Genomic DNA, 25,134 nt, shown 5'->3' on the forward strand with positions numbered 1-25,134 from the left:
GCATTTTCCTGATATATGATGCAGTGCATCTTTTCATATTCTTTTTGGCCATATGTATATCTTCTTTGGTATATATATCTTCTTTGGTGAGGTATCTGTTATGGTCTTTAACCCATTTTTTTTAAAAATCAGGCTTTTGTTACCTTATTGTTGAATTTGAGTCCTTTGTGTATTTTGCATAATTCCTGTATCAGATGTATCTTATACAGCTATTTTCTCCTAATCTATGACTTGTCTTCTGCTCAAAAAAAGACAATTCCAAGAGAACTGGAAATTTTTTATTTCTGATGAGTTTATTGGTGGTTTTCCTTGTGACTCTTACCTGGGTGTTGTATTTAAAAAATTGACAACATACCTAAGGTCATCTAGATTTTCTCCTCTGTGTTCTCTTGCAGGAATTTTGTAGTTTTGGATCTTATGTTTAGGTCTGTGGTCCACTGCATGTTTGTGAGGAGGAAAAGGTCTGTCTGGATTAATTTTTTTTTTTTTTTTTGCATGCAGGTATCCAGCTGTTCTGCTTTTCACATGCAGATGACTGTTTATTTGTTCACTCCCTCAGTTGCCTCTGACTCTTTGCCACCCCATTGACAGTAGCAAGTCAGACTTCCCTGTCCATCGCTAACTCTGGGAGCTTGCTCAAACTCATGCCCATTGAGTCAGTGATGCCATCCAACCATCTCATCCTCTGTCACTCCCTTCTCCTCCTGCCCTCAACCTTTGACAGCATCAGAGTCTTTTCCACTGAGTCAGTTCTTTGAATCGGGTGGCCAAAGTATTGCAGCTTTAACTTCCAAATCAGTCCTTCCAATGAATATTCAGGGTTGATTTCCTTTAGGATTGATTGGTTGATCTCCTTGCTGTCCAAGGGACTCTCAAGAGTCTTCCCCAGCACCACAATTTGAAAGCATCAATTCTTTAGCACTCAGCCTTCTTTATGGTTCAACTCTTACATCTGTACATAACTACTGGAAAAACCATAACTGTGACTGCATGGGCCTTTCTCAGCAAAGTGATATCTCTGCTTTTTCATATGCTGTCTAGGTTTGTGATAGCTTTTCTTCCAAGGAGCAAATATCTTTTAATGTCATAGCTGCAGTCACTGTCCACAGTGATTTTGGAGCCCAAGAAAATAAAGTCTGTCACTGTTTCCATTCTTTCCCCGTCTGTTTGCCATGAAGTGATGGCACCAGATGCCATGATCTTAGTTTTTTGAATGTTGAGTTTTATGCCAGCTTTTTCACTCTCCCCTTTCATCTTCATCAAGAGCAAATTTGGTCCCTCTTCACTTTCTGTCATTAGGGTGGTGTTATCTGCATATCAGAGGTTATTGATATTTCTCCCGGCAATCTTGATTCCAGCTTGTGCTTCTTCCAGCCCAGCATTTCTCATGATGTACTCTGCATAGAAGTTGAATAAGCAGGTGACAATATACAGCCTTGATGTACTCCTTTCCCAATGTCCAGTTCTAACTGTTGCTTCTTGACCTGCATTGTCCTAGCATCATTTATTGAAAAAACTGTTTTTGCTCCATTTCATTGCCATTGTTCCTTTGTCCAAGATCAGTTTGCTGTATTTATGTGGATCTATTTTCTCTATTCTACACCACTGATCTATTTTTCTGTTCTTTTGTCCATACCATACTAACATCAGTCCTCTATCTTCATTCTTCTCTTTCAATATTATGTTGACTATTCTGGGTATTTTGCCGTCCTGATATCTCAGTTGGTAAAGAATCCGCCTGCAATGCAGGAGACCCTGGTTTGATTCCTGGGTCAGGAAGATCCACTGGAGAAGGGATAGGCTACCCTACCCACTCCAGTATTCTTGAGCTTCCCTTGTGGCTCAGCTGGTAAAGAATCAGCCTGTAATGCAGATACCTTGGTTCAATCTCTGGCTTGGGAAGATCCCCTGGAGAAGGGAAAGCAAACCCACTCCAGTATTCTGGCCTAGAGATTTCCATGGACTCTGTAGTCTATGGGGTCGCAAAGAGTCAGACATGACTGAGCAACTTTCATTTTCACACTTGCACAGGTAAACTTTAGAATCAGTTTGTCAATATCCCTAAAATAATTTGCTAGGATTTTGATTGGTATAGATTGCATCTTATCTGTAGATAAATTTGGCAAGAAGCAAAATCTGGACAATATTGAATCAGCTTATCTATGAACAAGGGATATCTCTGCTTCTATCCTCTGACAAATATTGTGGAGAAATCTAGCATTCTATTCATACTAAATCATACAAGTGGAATCAAAATGTCATAGCATTTTTAGGTAGACAAAAATTCATAAATTTTTAAAAGTATATTAATATTTACATCCTATGTATATATCTATGCAAAGAATTTTCTATTATGCTTGATAAAGGCTTGAGAAAGAACATCAAAAAAAGGATGGAGAAATTGGAAAACAAACTAATGATATAGAACTGAATATGAAATAGAAAAAGTGAAATGAACTAAATAAAAGTAAAGTTGTTTTTAAACATGGCTGCTCATTAAGAACACATCTGAAGCTTTGGAGAAAAAAAGCAAAAAAAAAAAAAAAAGATATGCAATGACGGACAGAGAGGCCTGGCGTGCTACAGTTCATGGGGTTGCAAAGAGTCAGACACGACTGAGCAACTGAACTGAAAGCAACAAAGGTTTACTGTGTAGCAAGGGAACTATAGTCAATACCTTGTAATAAGCTGTAGTAGAAAATAATCTGAAAAATGATATATGTGTATATGTATAACTGAGTCAGCTTGCTGTGCCCGTAAAATATTGTAAGTCAACTATACTTTAGTAAACTGTGGAGAATTTGTATAATTTCTTCCTTAAATGTTTGGTAAAATTAACCAGTGAAACTCTCTGAGCCTGGTGCTTTCTGTTTTGGAAGGTTATTAACTATTGATTTAACTCATGTAATAGATATTAGGCCTATTCAGATTATCTTTTCTTGTATGTTTGGTTTGACAAATTGTCTTCCAAGGAATTGCTCCTTTTCATCTAGGTTATCAAATTTGTGAGTGTAGAGTTGTTTATCTGTAATTTCTGAGGGAGCTGTAGTGATGTCCCCTCTTTTATTTCTGATATTCATCATTTGAGTCCTCTTTTTTCTTTTAGCCAGCATGGCTAGAGTGTTCGCAATTTCCTTTTTAAGGAACCCTCTTGGTTTTATAGATTTTTACCCTATTGATTCCTTATTGTCAACTTTATTGATTTCTGCTCTAGTTTTTTCCCCGCTTACTTTGGATTTAATTTGCTATTGATTTTAACAAATAAAATTTATTTTTCTTTCTTCTTTTGTATTACATGCATTCAAGTCCATAAATTTTCCTGTAAGCACTGCTTGTGAGGCATTCCATAAATTTTTTCTATACTTCTCCAAGTATTTCCTGTTTTCCTTGACTCCAGGTATTACATCTGTACTTCTGATTTACAGACATGTATGTCCTAGCCCTGACCACTTGACCTCTTTTCTGAGCTCCAGTCTCATGTTAATCTGCCTATTAGAGGTCTTAACCTGAATCACCCAGATTCATCTTAAATTCAACACATGTTGTTTCTTTCACTTTCTTTGCTTTTTTCATTTTCTTCTCCTTCATCCGTTTTTTCATCTTTGTTCCAGATCTTATAATGGACTCACATATAGTCTTGAATTTTAGTGGCTTTTTTTTTTTTTTTTTGGTCAGCCCCTGGGGAATCACAGATAATGAAAAATCATTGCTTTTGTAGTAGAAAGAGCATATTCCTTTTATATTCCTACTGTGTCTTATGCTGTACCTTTTACGTTTTGCAGTTTGTCTTTTAGTATGTGAAAGACTTATAAACATTCCAGAGAACTTTAATAAAAAGTATGATTAATGAGGTAGTTATAAAGAGTCAAAATTTTGAGTATTCTTGTATAGGAAAAAAGATTTGATGATAAACCTCCAAGTTCATTTTGGAAGGAGGTGTAAATAAATAAGCCTTTTCCAAGTCTATGACATATTATTCACTATGGAGGCAATCTTACCCTAATGCAAAAGGACAAAATAAACAGAATAGAGGAGAGGAAATTTGGTTAGAAGTACTTTTCCATTGGTAAGTGTGGCTCTGAAGGTCAAATAGGCAGGCTGATGTAATCAGCTGGTGACATCTGATTGATTTTAATTAGTTGGCATCTGTTCTGAATGGTTAATTCTATGTTCAATCCTAAGTTTTCTCTGTATTTTATATCTTTGTTGTATCTTGAACTATTTAAAAACTAATGCTCCTTCCTGGGTAAAAGTCTCTGGAATTTCAGGCCAAAAGTTGAATGTGACTTGACATTACATGAAGGCTGGTCTTCTAAGTTAAGACTGAAGATACACCGTTCAATTGTTTCATTATCCTAATTTACAACCCCTTTCATTCTTAACACATCTCTGATATAGGTCTTTGAATACACTGATTTTTATTTCTATTTAATTTGGAATAATTGTTAGAACTATTAAGACTTAAAAGAAAGACACTGTGCTATACTTGACCCCTGTGGTAGGTAAAACAATGGGCTCCTAAAGATGTCTGCTTCCTAGTCTTCAAAACCTGTGTATATGCTATTTGCCAAATGGCAATTGAGGTAGCATATAGAATTAAGATTGCTTACCTTTTAAAATGGGCTTCCCTGGTGGCTCAGGTAGTAAAGAATCTGTCTGCAGTTCAGGAGACCTGGGCTCTTCCTTGGGTTAGGAAGATCCCCTGAAGAAGGAAATGACAACCCTCTACAGTATTCTTGCCTGGAGGATCCCGTGACAGAGGAGCCTCCAGGATACAGTCCATGGGGTCACAGAGAGGGACCCAACTCAGTGACTGACCCACACAAACAAGCAAACCTTTTAAGATAGGGAGACTTTCCTGGAGGCCCCGTGTGGTCACAAGGATCCTTTTATGTGGAACAAAAAGTGCGGAAGAGATAGTCAGACTGGACTGGCCATTCCTGGCTTGGCGGAAGGTAGGAGGCTTTCTGCCAAAGAATGTGGGAAGATTCTAGAAGCTAGCGAGGGCCAAGGGAAAGGATTCTTCCCTAGAGTTTTCAGGTAAGAATTTGACTCTGCTGACACCTTGATTTTAGCCCAGTGAGATGTGCATCAAAGATGAGACCTGAAGAACTGTTTAAGATAAATTTGTTTTTTTAAGCCATTGAGTTTGTGGAAATTTATTGTAGGCATAATAGGGAAATAATCGTGCCCTTCTTTCTTGCTCTTTAGTTATGTGAAGGGCTTGCTTTGCATGTTCTGCATACCAAGCATTTATAATTTTCCTAGAAAAATTAGCCTTTTAAAAACTTTGTCATCAAAGGCAGTTGTGCTCATTCTCATCTTTCTAACCTGTACAAAATTGGACATGCTTTGCTATTGAATGCGACTATATCCACTTACATGTTTGTGGCCATATAAATATATAGTATAGTAAGTATATATACTATATAGAGAGAATAAAAATCATATTTGGGTTAAATTATTATATATTGTTATTGAGGTCAACTTTTATAGCTTGCATATCAAAGTAACCCAACATAATTTTGGGCAAAGGGTAGACTGTATGAAGGAGAATATATTTGATCATTCTTGTTTGAATGGCTTAGAGGTTATGGCAAAGGCGCTGTAAAGAATGACAAATAGTCATTTCCTATTTGATTTGTCAGGGAGCATAATTTCCTTGGTTACCATAAATGTCAATATAGTCTTTTAGCTTTCAATTTTGGGAATCAAATTACAGACAAAGTATGGTTGTCATTATGGAAGAGAATGTAAATGTTTTCAACTTTGATAATGTAAAAGTAAAGGTAAAACTGACAAAAATGGAAATTGAAAAGGCAGAAGGGGAGGGAGTAAGAGTAAGAATCATGATGTCATCTTTTATTCTGAGGAGTGAAGAGATGCTGTCTTTAGATGATGGAATTGGAAATAGAAATTTGTTATTCATTAAAGGCAAAAGTAACCAATAGAGGAAATAAGCATATTTGAATAACTACATTCTGAGAGAGAAGGATGGGGAAATTTGAGGGACTCTAAATATACTCAGTTGCCATCAATGATATCAGAAAGTCAAAAAGTTGAGACTGTTAAAATGCTTAGAGAAGAGACTGCATTCAAATAGCCTGAAACAGATGTCTAGAAGACCTGGAGAACACAATTGGGCTATCCTCTCTACCAAAAAATTTTAAAATCAAAGTGATGCTTACACATGGCTTATAGTGGGAGTTGGTAAAAGTTTTTTTTTTTTGCAAAGACCAGGTAGTAAATATGTTGGCCTTTGAAAGCTGTATGATCTCAGTTGCAGCTCTTCAACTCCGCTGTTACCCTGTGAAAGTAGCACACACAACACTTACACAAATGAGCCTGGCTGTGTCCCACCAAACATTCATTTGCATAAGTAGGTGACAGGTATGTCTGGCCAGGTGTCTGTTACTTACCAGTTTCTACTTTAGAGTCAGATAGCCTTGTTGTTGCTGTTCAGTCACTAAGTCATAACCGACTCGTTGTGGCCCCGTGAACTTCAGCTTGCCAGGCTTCCCTGTCCTTCATTATCTCCCAAAGTTTGCTCAAACTCATGTTCATTGAGTCTATGATGCTGTCCAACCATCTTATCCTATGTCACCCCCTTCTCCTCCTGCTCTCAGTCTCTCCCAACATCAGGGTCTTTTCCAGTGAGTCAGCTCTTCGCATCAGGGGGCCAAGGTATTGAGCTTCACCATCAGTCCTTCCAATGAATATTCAGAGTTGAATTTCCTTGAGGATTGACTGGTTTGATCTCTTTGCTGTCCAAGGAACTCTCAAGAAAAGGCCCTTAATGAAAAGCAGTGGTCTGTTGACATCCGCCCACCCTTACTGCTTCCAAGAAGCAACCACGCTAAATGCCATCAGTTTGCTCAGTTCCATTGCTCAGTCGTGTCCGACTCTTTGCGACCCCATGAAACGCAGCATGCCAGGCCTCCCTGTCCATTACCAACTTCCAGAGTTCACTCAAACTCAGGTCCATCGAGTCGGTAATGCCACCCAGCCATCTAATCCTCTGTCGTCCCCTTTTCCTCCTGCCCCCAATCCCTCCCAGCATCAGAGTCTTTTCTAATGAGTCAACTCTTCATATGAGGTGGCCACAGTACTGGAGTTTCAGCTTTAGCATCATTCCTTCCAAAGAACACCCAGGACTGATCTCCTTTAGGTTGGACTGGTTGGATCTCCTTGCAGTCCAAGGGACTCTCAAGAGTCTTCTCCAACAACACGTTTCAAAAGCTTCAGTTCTTTGGTGCTCAGCTTTCTTCACAGTCCAACTCTCACATCCATACCTGACTACTGGAAAAACCATAGCCTTGACTAGACAGAGCTTTGTTGGCAAAGTAATGGCTAATACCCTTTTTGGGTATTTATGTCAATAATGCTGAGTTTATGAATCAGGGGATTGCAGTGTACTTTTGTTTCTAAATATGAATTTACTGCTATCTCTTCATAAATTATCTATTTATATCCCATTCAGGTAGTTGAAAAATTATGACTTTCTCATAGGTTCTTCATGTTTTCTCCCCTTTCATCTTCCAAAATTGTTTTTGGACTTTTGTGTTACATTTATATGCAGCATTTTAACCACCGTGACCACATAGATATTGTTCACTTGAGCCAGTTACAGTGGTTGCTTCCTGTCTTACCCCAATTTTTGATTTTCTTGGAGTTAATGTATTTTATTTGCTTAGTTGTCTTTGAATCTCATGCTTGCTTTTTTCCTCCTTCTAACAGTTGTATAAAGTTTTTGTTAGAACCATTTTTTATGGAGTTAAAACTGTCATAACCTCTGGATTCTGGGATTATTTATCTTCACTCCTGGATCCCTTTGTTGCGTTGATTCAGTCGGGGGCGGCTGCTCTCCGGACTCCAGCGTGACATCTTATTAATCGCTGTCACTTTGTTTTTGGGAATCCTCTTCCCATCTCTTCTGTATCAGGCTCTCTATTTCCTGGGTCCTCATTTTGGTGGCAGCCTTTGCTCTAATAGCCTATGAGGAGTGGTTGGGGGGGAGGTTGTAAGGATAGCTGCTAACTTTGTGGGTGGGGTTGGATGGGTGGTACGGTTGGAGTGCGTAGCGTGCATTACTGAGCCCCATTTGCAGTCTGTAGCCCTTTGTGTTCTGCCCTTCTCTGTGCCTGGTGTCTTGGCATCTGAAACCTACTCTGGGTGTTCAGTGGCACTAGAGTTTATATTTATTGCCTCTTAACAGAGGAGGTGTTGAGGACACGTGGGTGTCTGTTGTTTTTCAGTCGCCCAGTCGTGTCCAGCTCTTTACGACCTCATGGACTGCAGCATGCCAGGCCTCTCTGTGCCTCACCATCTCTGGAAGTTTGCCTAAATTCATGTCCATTGCATCGGTGGTGCCATTCATCCATCTCATCCTCTGACGCCCTTTTCTTCCGACCACAATCTTTCCCAGCATCAGGGACTTTCCCAATGAGTCAACTGTTTGCATCAGATGACCAAAATACTGGAGTTGCAACTTCAGCATTAGTCCTTCCAACAAGTGTTTGGGTTGATTTCCCTTGAGATTGACTGGTTTGATCCCCTTGCTGTCCAACACGTAGGTGTTTAACCATTGTTTAAAAATGTTTCAGACAATTTTTATTCACCATTTTCAGCCCTTATTCACCATTTATTCACCATTTTCACCTTCTTTGAGTTTTCATGGACCCTGGTGGCTCCAGACTGTGTCCCAAGTGGACTGATTTGCTTTTCACGTGAGCTGCCCCCATCTAAAGGCACTAGGGTTTGACCTTCCTTTCCCGAGAAGTCATTATTTCTTTATCCAACTGTTTCTATGTTTTATATTGTGCTTTGAACTGCAGATTCTTTACTGGTTTCATGAAACAGTTTATTGTACTGTTTTAAAAATTTTCTTATTCGAGGTTGATTTCTAGGGAAGATGGGATGGGATTAGATTTACCCATTATAACCATAGGTATGTGTCAGCTAATAGTTTCCTTTCAATTAAAATATTTCTTTTTCTGCAATGTTAAATAAGGATTGAATTTTTTTCTTGGACAAAGTATAGACATATTTGTCTCAGCATTTGAATTATATTGTAATAATAGGTATGTCTAAGTGAATGAGTGCATGTATGTTCATTCGCTTCAGTCATGTCCAACTCTTTGCAACCCCATGGATGGCAGCATGCCAGGCTCCTCTGTCCACAGACATTCTCTAGGCAAGAATACTGGAGAGGTCGTCATGCCCTCCTCCAGGGGATCTTCCCGACCCAGGGATCAAACCCACATCTCTTATGTCTCCTGCATTGGCAGGCAGGTTCTTTATCACTAGTAGTACCTGGGAAGCCTAAGTGACTATATATACACACACACACACACATATATCAATTTATATACATATATATGTGTGTATATATATATGAATGTATAAAATTGATACTGTGATATAACTCTCAGAAAACATTCCCCTAACATTTAATTTTTCTGTCATTCTTGCCATCTTTTTTTATAAGGTGAATTCTGACTCCGCCTTGTTTTTTGGTGGTATTTGTCTGCCACCCAGTTGGCATTTCTTCTTGGGGCTTTTCCCTCCACTATTTTATAACCTGATAGTATAACAAAGGTATAATGATACCATAATTTTAGACAAAGCTAGGTAGTTTTTATTGTTGCTGACTACATTCTCATTTACTCTCATGAAATATTGGTAAGGTATTGAGAACAAAGGAAGTCGATCCCTATTGATTAGCAGATTGACTTTTGAAAATTTTTAATAAATTGCTAATTGTTTTTAGAGTTCGGCCTGCATGTTCCTAGGTAAATAATAATATTTAAGTGGAGGTTGTTCTTGTCTGTAGAGGCCTGCTTTTCATATGTCAGCATTTTTGTTAATGTCGATGAACTGTCACTTAATTATGATGCCCTATGACACTGGGTGTCAGGGGGAGATGGCCAGTAGGTACAGGATTTCTCAGACTGTGGTGGACAACCAGATTGTCTCCTCTGTCTATAGCAAATTGATGCTTTTATAAAATACAAAATCATGTGCTTGAATATTGCAGCAATAAAAAAAATGAGGTAGAAATTTTTAAAATGCTTCCTCTCAATTTCTGTCCTAACTTTGTTGCAGAAAAAAGAGCTCATGGACCACATTGGTCTATAGACTACATTTTGCTCAGAAGAATCGAGAAAACTGGGGAAAATGTTTCTTTCTGGCCAAGTTTTGGCTTATAAAAAACTTGCCTAGCATTTTGAAACTTCTATTTGTGAAACTTTGCTTGATCTGACTTCATTTTCAAATGAGATTCTTTTTCAAGCCCAGGGGTGTCTCTTTGTCTCTTAAACTCCCAGCGTTGGAGAATTACACAGGGCAGTAATGAATAACAGTCACTGATTTTTTGTACATCTGTTGTAAGGAGAAAACTGTGCCAGATGCTGGGATTATAGTAGTATGTAAGTTAGAGATGACCCTGCCTTTTGTAGAATTTAAGAGTATGGTGCTAACAAAGAAAATACTTGTAGGTTGATATGCCATTGTTTATGCATGTTTGTGAATATGCAATGAACTTCTCACATTCCAGTGAGAGTTGAGGGTATGTCCTTTTTATGTAAGTGGTACAGAGTTTGGATTTCAACCTAGTCTTAGTGGCTTGAAACCTCGCACGTTTCCCAGGAAATAGCTTCATTTGAGGGATGAGTGTAGGACTGATTATCTTTATGTGGCTCACACACAGTTACACCTGGTATGCCTTCCTACTTCAGCAGTTTGGAAGCGAACATCCCAGATGCAAGGGTCCCTTCCTTCACCTCTCTGGAAATATTTTCATTTAAAAGAAAAAGTCATCTTACACACGTTTAATGAGGACATAAAGGGAGCAGAATTGTAATTAATGTTGTTGCGTTAGAGTAAAATTTTGCTTGGTATATGGAAAGTCTTTCTTGGGCAGGCCGGACAGGTGGTCACTACCATTTGGTATCTTCTCGGTTCTGCCAGGCTTTGTTGACCTGACGAGGAGTTTTCTGGCTCCTATAAGAATCCCCTTTCTGAGCTTAACTTCTTTTTACAAAGGACTACGATAGACTTACCCGTGTCTCAGCTGGTAAAGAATCCGCCTTCAAAGTGGGGGACCTGGGTTTGATCCCTGGGTTGGGAAGATTCCCTGGAGAAGTAAAAGGTTACCCATTCCAGTATTCTGGCCTAGAGAATTCCATGAACTGTATAGGCCATGAGGTCACAAAGAGTCTGAACGACTTTCACTTTCAAGGGCAAAACCCTTTGTTGGGAGACCTGATTCCTTTCTCCAAACTGCCCCTGACTTGTCTCCTCAAATCTTTGCTCAAATAGCACCATTCCACTAAGGCATGAACTGACCACCTATTTGAAACTATAAGCCCTATGGACTTCCTAATCCTCCTCATCCTACTCTGTTTTTCTCTCCTATACCTCTTAATCACTTCTCATATTCCATTTAGTTTACTTATATATTATGTTTTTAAATACTGTCTGTCTTCTCTCTTCAGTGAATATAAGCTTTGCTCTTCCCAAAGTTGCAGGGGTTTTCTCCTATAATTCGTTAACAGATGGTGTGTAAATGGTTGCTTTTGGCATAAAATCCAGAGTGTTTCTACTCAGGCTGCCATTGGCCTTATCAAAAGATCTAGGTCCCATGATTAAACCCCGGGTGGCACTAGTGGTAAAGAACTTGCTTGCCAATGCAGGAGACGCAAGAGATGTTCATTCACACCGGGGTCTGGAAGAGCCCCTGGAACAGGAAGTGGCAACTCTCTCCAGTATTCTTGCCTGGAGAATCCCATGGATGGAGGAGCCTGGTGGGCTACAGTCCATAGAGAGTTGGACATGACTGAAGTGACTGAGCTCTTAGTCTAACAACAGGAAGTCTTTGTGTCCTCTTCCTTCTTACTCCTGTTTCTCCTAGCCTTTATTCCTAAAACAGATTTACAGTTTAGGTCAGTTCAGTTCAGTTGCTCAGTCGTGTCCGACTTTTTGTGACCCCATGAACTGCAGCACGCCAGGCCTCCCTGGCCATCACCAACTCCCGGAGTTTACCCAAACTCATGTCCGTTTAGTCGGTGATACCTAACCATCTCATCCTCTGTTGTCCCCTTCTCCTTCTGCCTTCAAACTTTCCCAACATCAGGGTCTTTTCCAATGAGTCAGCTCTTCTCATCAGGTGGCCCAAATATTGGAGTTTCAGCTTCAACATCAGTCCTTCCAATGAACACCCAGGAGATACCATAAATTGGTATTGTGGATATGGAGATGAAGAAGATTAGTGAGGTTTCTGTAACATGGCGCTTATTATGTTCTAATTGGAGGAGGGGTTGTTGTTGCTTCAGTCTCTAAGTCCTGCCCTACTCCTTTGGACCCAAGGACTGTAGCCCACCAGCCTCCTCTGTTTATGGGATTTCCCAGGTAAGAATACTGGAGTGAGTTGTTATTTCCTTCTCCAGGGAATCTTTCCAGCCCAGGGATTGAACCCACATCTCCTGCATTGGCAGGTGGAGTCTTTATCACTGAGCCACCAGGGAAGCCCAGTTGGAGGAGACCAGGTAATAAAAATGAACAAATAACGAGATAAACTATTTGTGCCTCATATTGGCAGTGGGGCAGAGAATCAGTGCTAGATTGATATTCAAGAAGGTTATTTATGAGTATGGGATCCTTCAACTTAGCTTTTCTTACTTCCTTTCTGTGTTTCATCTGTTTTTTTGGGGGGGTTGTATTTGTGATCCATCTGCAGCGTTCTGGAGGAATGACCCTGTTGGAGAAACAAAGCTAACAGTAGTGGGCAGTAGTGACCCAATTCTTTTGAAAATCAGAGACAAGATAATTCTGCACCACTCCTGTTACTACCATGCCAAAAAAAAAAAAAAATAAAATTATAAGTGGTTGGGAATAAAGTTGATGAGGTCTTTGTGTTTATCCTAGAGTTAACTTATTTTTAAAAACACTGCCACAAGTACCTCCTCTAATGTAAATTAAAATTCTTTTTCTCTATGTCTTAATTTCTTCAATGATGGGGCATAAACCTTTGTGTTAAAGAGCTAGAGGATATGGCAGTTACCTGTAGAATTCTTTAAACCTGTCATTCATTCATATATGTCAAGATGCACACACAGTTGGCGGTATCTGTCAGTGTTATTCTTTGGAGTTATTGTAAAAGATGCCAGCATCATAGCAGCAAAGAAAGTTTGGATTTAATTGGTTGTGTTAAGTAAAGCTTGAGTTGTATGAATTTGCATTCTCAAATTCTTATTAAAATTCATTTTGTAGAAGAATACGTTTTAGGGTTTTATAATAGCAACTAAACACAGTGAATACATTCTGTAAAAAAAATTATAGCTTGTCCTTCTCTTTGGAGAACTGGCCACTTCCATTCTTTGGCTGTGGCTTTGCATTCCTGTGGACCACACAAGCTTCTAAAACCTTGGCATACAGGGTCTTTGGACTGTAAAATTTCATTTGAAAACAATTAACGGAAAACAGGATTTGAAAAAAGCTAGCTGTTTAAAGTTATTTTGAAACATTGCATTTCAGTGCTATTGAATTATAATGGTTTAATGTTTTAAAAGTCTTTCATACTGGCAATCTTTCAAAACAGATATTTCAATTAAAAGTGTAGTTTTTGTTAATTTCAGACTTAAAATTTGATTTTCATGATAAAACTTTTTGTTTTATGATTATGCTGTACTTAATCCTGAAGATTTATATAAGACATATGCTATTATGCATTTAACACACTCTTAGATTCATAGGAAGGACTTCCCAGATGGTGCTAGTGGTAAAGGACCTGCCTGCCAGTGAAGGAGATGTAACAGATGTGAGTCTGATCCCTGGGTCGGGAAGATCCCCAGGAGGAGGGCATGGCAACCCACTCCAGTATTCTTGCCTGGAGAATCCCATGGACAGAGGAGCCTGGAGGGCTACAGACCGAGGGGTCTCAAAGAGCAAGATACGACTGAAGCGACTTAGCACGCATGCACAAATTCATAGGAAAAGGAAATTTCCATATTCTTTTAAAGAGAGTATGCTGTGATGATGTAGGCGGAAGATTTGAAAATAATTAAAACTTGTCTTTTATTTAAAAAAAATCTAGATATCTGGAGCTTTTTTCCTCATGAGTTTAGGTTAATCTCAAGGTGAAAAATGAGCCTCTAAAGTCCTTTATATAAAGAAAACTGCTGAGATTATGGTTATTTCCAAAAACTGAATGAAAAATGACATGAAGTGATTAATATTTTATTGATTCATGAGCTATCAAATGAAGTTTATGCCTTCATGTTTAAATATTTTTCTGCTTGCAAAGAAGAATGAGTAATCTTACCAGTACTTGAATTATAAAATAAAATTTAGAATTTCTGTTGAAATTGTGGTGCTCTTGTATTGAGACTGATTTCTTAAGGATTGTATATCACAAGCCAACAAGTACCTTCCTTGCAGCTTTATCTTTGTGTATCAAAATCCATTGATCAAGTTCCTTTTATTAAATGGTGTGATACAGTTGGTCCTTCCATATCTGCAAGTGCTGCATCAGACGATAATATACAATTCTCTGTTGTTGTTTTTTTTTCTCATCTACCAAAACAATTCTTTTACTTTGGTGATGGAAGCCCATTCCCTTAAATTTGTTTACAAATTAGTGAAGTTTTAGTTGCACAGCAAGACACTAGAATAACTGATGTATTGGAATATTCAAGATGTTTGGCTCATGGACTTTCTGCTTGGAGATTGCACAGTCACCATGAAATTATACTGAACTGCTGCAAGCTTTCTTATGATATAGCAGAAATTTCTTCTTTCAAGGAGTTTCTTTATATTTCAGAGTCTTAAAGGCTTTTGAGTTTCTAGAAGCTGCAGATTTGAGAGACAGGGTTTTCAGGATCACACGATTTCTCCTTCTTATCCTATAGCTTCCGTAAGCCAAGGCTATAGCCTTTGCTTGACTCTTTATGGGAATGGAGAACTTACTGTTTCATCATACTCTACTTGACATTTTAATAAGAATTTGAGAATGCATATTCATACAACCTGAGCTTTATTTGATACAACCAATTAAACCCAGAATTTCTTGCTGCTGTGATGCTGACATCTTTTACAATAACTCCAAAGATTATCTTTGATGGATACTATCAATTAGATTTAAAGCATTCTATAAGTAACCACCGTAACCTCTAGCTCTTTACTTGAGCACTCTACTCTTAAATAGCTCTTTGTTGAAGATCTTATGCTGAGCTTTAATCTACATCTCCGTTGTTTATGTAACTTTGGAGCAGTACAGAAGAGTCAAACCTTTCTTGTATGTAACAGCCTTTTAATTTGAGAGTCTCATAAGGTCATTTAGATTTCATAAATTCACTTTGTAAAAGCTCAACCAAAGAAAAAGAGGGGGATAAGAAGTTGAGTAATGCATGAGCATTACTTGTATGAGCAACAAGCACATATCCCAGAGGATGCATGAAATGAAAGAGCTACTATCTCTGTTTTATTTCCCATGTGCTTATGGTAGTGAGTCTATCTCTGGTCTGAGTGTGACTCTAAATACTCAAGATAAGCATTCTCACGGAACATGGTCTCCAACATAATCCAAATACTTTGTCTGGTGCTTAACTGAAAAGACAATAATATGCTTTGGCCCTGGATAAAAAAAAATAGTGTTAGTCTTACTGAAAGGAGATAGGCTTGTCTCCAACATGATATCTCCCTGAAAGATTTTCAAGGATAATTTTAACCATAAGAGACTTTTTTCCTTATTGAATATCTTTGAGAGCTCAATGCCTTGTAAACTGTGGTTCTACTGTGTTTGAGACAGTGAAATTTTTCCTTTGTTTAAACAAACCTAAATTATGTGTTATGATAAGCAGTCTGTCTTACCTTCATGACCTATGTAGGTGCCCTCCAGTTTGCTAGTAATTATCTCAAGAAATTTTGAAAAATTTCTCTAAATATGGGGGAACCACTTTAGGATAGGATGAGTTTATTACCTACTCTGTTCTGGACACAGAACCTGTATTATCACAGCCTGAGATGGAGGTAACAGTTTTTCAAAGACTTATCACACGGTTGGCACATTGAAGCCCATGGTCCACTTAACGCCCTCTGTAGGTCTTAGAGGTTTTGAGTAACTGGTGGTCATTGAGTTGCCTGTTCTGTTGGTGGGATAACCTGGCTTCCCCATCTTTTGGGAATTCTGCATTTCTTTTACGTGCCTGAAGCTTTGTTCTTAAACTTCTAAGGAAACTTGTTCTAAACAGCTTTTTAGTGATCTGCATTTGTTTTATCTGTAGAGATGTCTTGTGCAAAGGAAACCAGTAGGTATTTCAGTTTGAAAAAAATCAGTTTTTGAAGCAAAAAGTTCCTTCCATTTTTATATGAAGTTTTAAAAGTATATCACATAGAAACATGTACAAATAATTACAGCCAGCATACACATCAGGAAATAGAATATTGCCCCAGAAGCCCCTTTTTCTCACTCACTGCCCTTCCCCTCTCCAGAGGTAACCAATCTCCTGACTTCAATGTCAATTAATACTGCCTGTTTTTGAGCTTATTATACCTGGAATTATATAGTATGTACTTTTTTTGGTATCAATCCCTTTTGTTTCAATGTAGTGCTGTAAGATCCACTTATATAGTTTTATAAAATTTGAGTTTAGTCTTGTTGACATTTAGTATTCCATTGCATGGACATGGTATTTGTCCATTCTATTGGTGATAGATATTTGGGTTATTTCCAGATTTTTAGGTATTAGGAATAATCCTGCTATAAATGTTCTAATACATGTCTTTTGGTAATTATGCATATCAATACATTTCTCCTGAATGTATATACCTGGGAGTGGAATAGCTAAACTATATGAATGTTTATATTCAGTTCTCTGCCACATTTATGCTCAGATACTGCCAGTATTTTCCAGAACAGTTGTATAAATTTATACTCACATCGTCAGTATCTGAGAATCCCGATTGTCCCAGATCCTCACAATCCTAACCCTAACCTCGTTAATTTGAGCAAGATCAAAATCTTTACATTTTTAAATCTTTCAATTCATAAAATGCCTCTTTAAATTTTCCCAATATTTTGTGGGTTTTAACATAGAAGATTTATACAGTTTTCTTAGACTCATTTCTAAGTATATGATTTTATGGTGCCATTATAATTGTTAACATTTTAAAAAATTTTGTTTTTTCTTGCCTTGTTTAGTTACAGGTTTACCTTGTTCACTAAAAATTTATTGTGAACTGGTGGTGAACAATCTCATTTGCTTGTGCTGCATACTTTGGAGTGATTATATAATTTTTATCCTTATTCTTCCTTATTCATTTGGTGAATAGCCTTGGTTGATTTTTGAATTTTAAACCACTTTTGCATTACTGGAATAAATCCCACCTGGTGATTATATGTCATCCTTTATATATATCACTGAATTTGATTTACTAATGCTTTATTCATTTAAGAGTTACAGATATGTATCCATATGCAAATTTTTATAATTTTCTTGTAATGTCCTTCTAAAGTGTTGGTATCAATGTTATGCTGTCCATATAAAATGAAATTGGAAAAGTTTCTTTTCTAGTTTTCAGAAGTATTTTATAAGATTGACACTATTTCTTCTTTAAACCTTAGGAACATTTTCTGTGAAGTAATCTGAGCCTGGCATTTTCTCTATAAGAAAGCTTTAAAATAATAGATTAAATTTTAAGATTGGTTTTAATGTACAGTTTCTATTTTTTCTTGAAGTATAGTTGATTTACAATATTGTGTTAATTTAACATGTGCAGCAAAGTGATTCAGTTATACACATACTTTTCAGATTCTTTCCCATTATAGGTTATTACAAGGGCTTCCCAGGTATCACTAGCAGTAAAGAACCTGCCCGCCAATGCAGGAGACTTAAGAGACGCAGGTTGGATCCCTGGATCAGGAAGATCCCCTGGACGAGGGCATGACAACCCACTCCAGTATTCTTGCCTGGAGAATCCTAGGGCAGTGGAGCCTAGCAGACTACAGTTAACAAGGTCGCAAAGTGTCAGACATGACTGAAGCAACTGAACATACATCCATGGGTTATTACAAGATATTGAATATGGTTCCCTGTGCTATACAGTAAATTCTTGTTTATCTGTTTTATATATAAATGGTGTGTATATGTTTATCCCATAATCCTAATTTAACCATCCCCTTTCCCTTTCCCCTTTGGTGATCATGTTTTCCATGTCTGTGAGTCTATTTCAGCTTTGTAAATAAGTTCATTTGTGTTATCTGTCAGATTCCACATGTAAGTAATGTCTGTTATATGTTGTCTTTCTCTGTCTGACTTACTTCACTCGGTATGATAATCTCTAGGTCCATCCATTATTGTTGCATGTGGCAATATTTCATTTTTTATGGCTGAGTAGTATTCCATTGTAGATATATACCATGTCTTTTTTTTTTATCCATTCATCTGTCAATGGATATTTAGGTTGCTTCCATGTCTATTGTAAATATTGCTGCTATGAATATTGGGGTACATTGTCTTTCTAAATTAGAGATTTTGTCTTTTTTGAATATATGCTCAGTAGAGGGATTGCTGGATCATATGGTAACTCTGTTTTTAGTTTTTGAAGGAACCTCCTTACTGTTGTCCAAGTATATATATATTTTTATTGTCTGTATTGCCGAGTTGTACTTTTCAAAGTATTTGTTCACTTTAAACAAATTTGTTCTAAAAATTTGTTCAATTTTATAAGTTGTCAGTTTTGGAGGTCTAAAAGTCTTTACAATATCTTTATGAAATCTATGATGGTATTGCTTTTTTCTTTCCTTAGTATGGAAATTCATGTTTTCTCTTTTTTACTTATCAATAATTTTATCAAGCTCTTTATATAACCAACTTTGATTTACATTTGTTAACTCATTGATTATTTTTCTCTTTATTTCCTTCCTTCTGTCTTTGCTGTTCTTTTCTTCCTTTTTGGCTTTTTGTTTTTCAGTCGTGCCCGACTCTTTGTGACACCATGGACTGCAGCATGCCAGGCTACTCTATCCTCCACTGTCTCCTGGAGTTTTCTCAAATTCATGTCCACTGATACCATCTAACCATCCATTCTCTGCCACTCCCCTTCTTCTTTTGCCTTCAGTCTTTCCCATTATCAGAGTCTTTTCTAGTGAGTCAGCTCTTTGCATTAGATGGCTAAAGTATTGGAGTCTGAGCTTCAGCATCAGTCCTTCCAATAAATATTCAGGGTTGATTTCCTTTAGGATTGACTAATTTTATCTCCTTGCAGTCCAAAGAACTCTCAAGAGTCTTCTCCAGCACCACAGTTCAAAAGCATCAATTCTTTGGTGCTCAGCTATCTTTATGGGTCCAATTCTCACATCCATATATGAATACTGGAAAAATGATAGCTTTGACTATAAGGACCTTTGTCAGGAAAGTGATGTCTCTGCTTTTTAATAGGCTGTCTAGGTTTGTCATAGCTTTAGCTTTATCTTTTGATAATATTCATAGTAAAGGCCATAACTATTCCACTGGGCACTGTTTTAGCTGCACCCTACATTTTTATGTTATTTTAATAATTTTTAAGTTAAACTGTTTTCCAAGTCCATTTATTTTCTAATCTGTTTTATTCAGAACTTTATTTCTTAATTTCCAAATAGCCAGGTCTTTTCTAGATCTGTTTGTCATTGATTCCACTGTGATTGGAGTGCAAATTCTGAATAATTCCAGACTTCTGAAATTTGTTATTCCATGTGTACTTGTAAAGAATGTGTTTTCTAGTCTTTTGGGGGTACAGTATTTTGTATATATGTGATATAAATAAGGTCACTTTGTTAATAGTGTTCAGATTTATATTTTACTGACCTTTTTGTTTCCTATTAAAAGTCTCCCACTGATTGTGATTTTGTGTGCATGTATGTGTGTGTTTATCTATTTTGGCAATGTATGTGTTGAAATTGTATTGGGTACATATAAATTTAGCAGTTTTCTTCCAATTGAACTATCCTTAAATTATTATGAAACATCGCTTTTTACCTTTAGTAATGTGACTTAGTCTGGTTTATCTGATGTTAGTATGGCTATATCAGGTTTCTGTTGGTAGGGTCATAGATTTTTAAAACTGGCAGTGAGTTTACAGATCAGTTGATTCATCTTCACTTTGTGTATAAATTGTATGTTAACTGTAATCCTGTTGTTCAATTCACCAGGTATTTTTACTTGCAACCCAGTCTAAAAACCCTTGGTTCCATCCTAGTTCTCTTGGTTTCTTTGGAAACATACTTGACCAAAGGGGCATCAGCTCACATTCTTTTCCTAATTAGTTTTGTCTCAAGTTTATGCTTGAATTATCTCAGTAACATGCAGCACTGTTCTGAATTCAGGGCCAGCTTATAAGCTCTGTAGTCAGTGTTACCCTTTCTGTCTTGAAAAAGTGAAAGTTGCTCAGTTGTGTCTGACTCTGCGACCCCATGAACTATACAGTCTATGGAATTCTCTAGGCCAGAATACTGGAGTGGTTAGCCTTTCCCTTCTCCAGGGGATCTTCCCAACCCAGGGATTAAACCCAGGTTTCCCACATTGCACGTGGATTCTTTACCAATTGAGCTATCAGGAAAGCCCCCCTTCTGTCTTAATTCTTCCCTTTCAAGTATCAGTGCTGCTCTGCTAGCCTTTGCTCAGGTATCATTTCTAGGAATTCTTCTTCCCTACACTGTCTTTGATTGGTTATTCAGGGCCTCCTGCTATCTGCCTGTCCTAAATAATCTTGAGCCCTGCTCTGACTGCTCTCTGTTTGTTTCCTGGGTGCATCTGATTCTCTTTTGGTCTGGGGTAGAATGGAGAGTAACCCCAGAGAATTATGAAAGAAGTAGTTAAAATGTGAATGCACATAAAACTTCCTAACTTTCTATCCAACTTATGATACCTCAAGTTCCCTTTCTGTTCTTTATTCCATTGCTTCCCAAACCTTTAATTTCATGATCATGAGCAGTTATGCTCTGAAGCTTCTCTCACTTGTGAAACACTGGACACACAAAGACTTCGGGGTCTTCCGTTATTGCCCACTGTGCCCGCTATTCTTTGACCTTCATGCGGTTCCCTGTGCAGAGGCCAGGGAGCCTCCTGGTTCACTGATGAGGCCCAGAGTAATGACAGCTTGTTTGGATCCATTTACTTAGTACATAGAAATGGGTCTGATTCCCTTCTAAGGTATTCCCTTCATAATGTACAATTGTGCTTTTTGTTAAGTTCTTTAAAGTATTTTCTGTGTTTAAAAAAATGCACATTGTCTCTGCTATCTCATTAGCATTTGACCTTCAGTAAGTAAGTTCACCTACTGGTGTCTTGCTTTCCTCATCTATAAAATGCATTATTAGCTATGATGACTATTTTGTTAACTATGTAGAGAGATAAGCAATTTAACCATACGGAACACGTGGTATCTGTTGGACCTGACCTATTATTGGCACTAAAACAAATGATTTGCTGTGATGATGAAGATAATGATAAAAATGGTGAAATTTCATTTTATGGATACATTTCACCAGATTCATGAAGTTAAATTCTACAAGGAAAATTCTAATTTTCCATTAACTTCAGTTAAAGTAGTACTCCATTTCTTATGTTCCAGTGGCTAAGATTTTTCTTCTGAAAATATGAAGCCACAAAGAACCTAGTTATGTTATTGAGCATGGTAAACACAGCTCACTGATAAACACAGCCCTTCTCTATCCCCTGGCTTTTCTTTCACAGCACTCTTCTCCTCACCTCTGGGCCTTGTGGGTCATACAGGTTATTTTTTCCTCTTCTTGTAGCAGAGGCATTTTGCTTAGAAACTCTCCCTTGATCATCAATATAATCCCAGTGCTTGGTAGTCACAGCATCATAGTATCTGGTTTGTCTGTCAACTCCTGTATGTATTGTAGGTGGAAAATTATTATTCTTCAAAATATTGGATATTATAAACTTTCTAGGATGTGGGGTCAAATTTTATGTCACTGCCCACAGTGAAGAATATTTGCTGCTGTTAATATCAGTGCCTGTTTTAAAGTTTCTACCTCAATCATTAAAAGTACCCAGAAATTGTCTTCTTTCTATAATGCATACATTTTTGTTTTATTTTCCATTTCATCCTTTCAGATTATTTTTAGTTTTCAGATTCCAGTAGGAAATAAGTTAACTGTGTATTATTATTATTATTTTTTTTTTTAGTTTTTTATTTTTAAATTTTAAAATCTTTAATTCTTACATGCATTCCCAAACATGAACTGTGTATTATTTTAAAAATGGATAAGATACTATTGGAGGTAAAGGAAACATAATGTATAATGTTATTTTTCAATACTTTAATGATCCTAGGGGTATAAGTAATATGATTTAGTGCATAGCATGTGTACCAGGGGTGTTTTCAAAATAATTGAAAAGTAATACATATTATAAATATTTATGCAATATAAAGGTAGATTAATTGTCACAATTATGAAAAATAGAGTAAACTTTTCCAAGTGATTAATTGGGTGAACCAAGACATATATGTGAACATCTTTTCATGTTTGATCAGTTTTATTCATGATGGTAATAAAACCAAGCAAATGAAGTGCAAAATGTTGACTGTGATGTAATGGTGGAAATTTTTACATGCATAAAGGAGTCAGGTTAAATTTATGGCCTTATGATGGCTATATTGGCTGCTAATATTGTACACACATTCTTAAAATGATCTATAACACCATGGCCAAAATGCCATGGGGACAAAATCACAGTTGGTACATACTGTATTGATTTATCTCTCTTGATGTGCAGAATATTAACTCAGACAATTTTCATATAGCTCATTGGCTTTTGTTCAGCGTTAGATGTGTGTTTGTCATTAGTTTACTCTTTGGGAGTGTATAAAATGGCATTATCAATGTAGAACAGAGTTAAAATTGCAAGAGTCTTTATGTTCTGGCACCGTGTAGTTGGCTTGATTTTTTTTTTTTCCTGATTGAATTTGAATATATGATTTCAAAATGTATCAAATTACTGTTTCACTTGATTTAAGTTTGTAAAACTTAAATTCTGTATTTTTGAATCAAAACCAGAGATAAATGTCTTTGTTTCAACTCCAGTGTCTGACTTTCCAGAAGGTGTTAGATACTCCAGTATGTGAGAGGGAGGCATCCTCCTGGATGCAACAACCCATCTTGCTGCCTCTTGTCTGTTCTTCTCTTTGCCATTGATCAGATCCTGTTCCCTGCTATTTGCTGAGTTTCCCTGGTTTTAATCTAAGTCTTTGGTTTTTCTCTGTAGGCAGGAAGAGAGGTATACGTTAATAACTTCTACCAGCAGTTGTTGGGTTGAGTTGTTTACCTTAGTCTTAGGTGATAAAATCCACTTTTACAAATAGTATGGAAAAATGCAGACAACTTGATGTCTGATTTAAATAATTGAATATAAAACAACTCTTTAGTTTTTTTTAAATCAGCAAGTTTCATCTACAGAGCTGTAATATATCAAAAACCAACTCAATGGAAGTAATGGAAATAAATGGAGCACTTTTTTTTTGGTAAGAGGAATATTTTTATAAGGAAAAATGCAATATTGTATAGATTTTAGCTAGAAGTTCTATGTAGATTTGGAGAAATACATTGCTTGTAGCATGGTGAAAGTGAAAGTTGCTCAGTTATGTCTGACTCTTTGCAACCCCATGGACTATACAGTCCATGGAATTCTCCAGACCAGAATACTGAAATAGGTAGCCTTTCCCTTCTCCATGTGATCTTCCCAACCCAGGGATCAAACCCTAGTCTCCCACATTGCAGGTAGATTCTTTACCAGCTGAGCCACCAGGGATGCCCTTGTAGCATAGTCACACCAAAAAGGTAGAATTCTCAAAGATCATGGGGCAGTTTTATTTTGCATTTTTACATATAATCCAGTGGCCATTACATATGGCATTTTGTCTGCCGCAGTATCTTCCCTATTTAGAATCTAGTGTATTGTACTTAGCTTTTATAGCACAATTAGCCTTGAGTTGTCAAAGCTCTTCGATCAAAGAATCTGAGCTAAGGATGTCTTTCTTACCTGGTTGTATAGTCACTGCTTATATCTTTGTGATCTCTATGTGGCAAAATAGAATTGGGCTGTTTCCTAGTAAATCATTCATGTTTCCACACTATGTCTAGTAATAGAAGCAAAAAAAAAAACAAAAAAAAAAAAAAAAAAAAAACCAAACCATTCTATTTGGAGTTCCTATTTAAGTACTCTATAGAAAACCTTCATTTTAAAGTTTTGAAAGATTATCCAAGGAAGATTCCTTCAGATTTTTTAAGCCTATAATTTTATCAAGTTGACTTACTGAAAAGCTATGTATTGAGTCACATATCAGTAGCCCTCTGAATAGATGCTTTAAAAAATTATTTAATAGTTATGCCCTTGCCTTTTACCAGGGTCAGCTAAAGAGAAGGCTATATAGCAAGCACTTCTGTTGGTTTTTGTGAAACTGCAGCTGAATTCTGTGGGCTATGTTAGGGCTTACCCTTTACAAAGATTCATGTCATAAAGGCTTAGACCTTTAGCTTAGAAGAATTCCTATGTCTTCTCACAAACTGGTATCCATTTCTTTAGTGGATAATGGGTGCTCATAGCTCAAAAGTTACCCACACTGAGGGCCTTTCTAAGCATCACAGAACCAAATTGATTATGCCTTGAGTATTTTAGTAAAAACTATTTATTAATGTTTTTCTTCATTCATTGGTTCTTGTTCTTATTGTTATAATGGATAACTACTATATCATTTCCAGAAACAGGTGGTATAGAAGTAACAGACCTGAATCAGAGCAGAGTGTCTAGCTACATATCCAGTTGGGAAAGTAATTCCTGAAGCCTTAGAGTCTGAAACAATTTTTTTAAATAAAAACAATACTTGGAAATCCCCTAAATCACCACCCCAATTCAGCGAGCACTCCTTCCTGCATTTGACTGTGAACACAGTTCTAGTTTCTCCCATGCTTTGGGGATTGGAAATCAGTGCTGGAGCTTTTGTTTCAGATGCCATTGCCAGTTTCAGAGTTGAGGGTATGTGCACAGCACAGAGATATGAAAAGTTGAAAAGGATTTTGGTTATCTCACTGCAATTGTGTACCTGAGATGATAGCTATTACCATCACAGATGTCT

At 37.2% G+C, this 25,134-nt stretch overlaps 1 protein-coding gene across 6 annotated transcripts in view; it reads left to right on the forward strand.

Moving 5' to 3' along the window:
- PARD3B (par-3 family cell polarity regulator beta) overlaps positions 1-25,134 on the forward strand; it is a 1,199,064-nt gene that overhangs the window by 125,630 nt on the left and 1,048,300 nt on the right. For 4 of the 6 annotated variants that reach the window (XM_060410277.1, XM_060410276.1, XM_060410278.1 and 1 more), the window contains exon 2: positions 12,447-12,545. The exons of the other annotated variants lie outside the window; for them this stretch is intronic. In XM_060410277.1, the coding sequence (XP_060266260.1) occupies positions 12,447-12,545 (99 nt within the window). The remainder of the gene's footprint in view (positions 1-12,446; positions 12,546-25,134) is intronic. 6 annotated transcript variants of the gene reach the window in all.

This window comes from Ovis aries, chromosome 2 (assembly GCF_016772045.2).
Source record: "Ovis aries strain OAR_USU_Benz2616 breed Rambouillet chromosome 2, ARS-UI_Ramb_v3.0, whole genome shotgun sequence".
Classification (NCBI taxonomy): domain Eukaryota; kingdom Metazoa; phylum Chordata; class Mammalia; order Artiodactyla; family Bovidae; genus Ovis; species Ovis aries.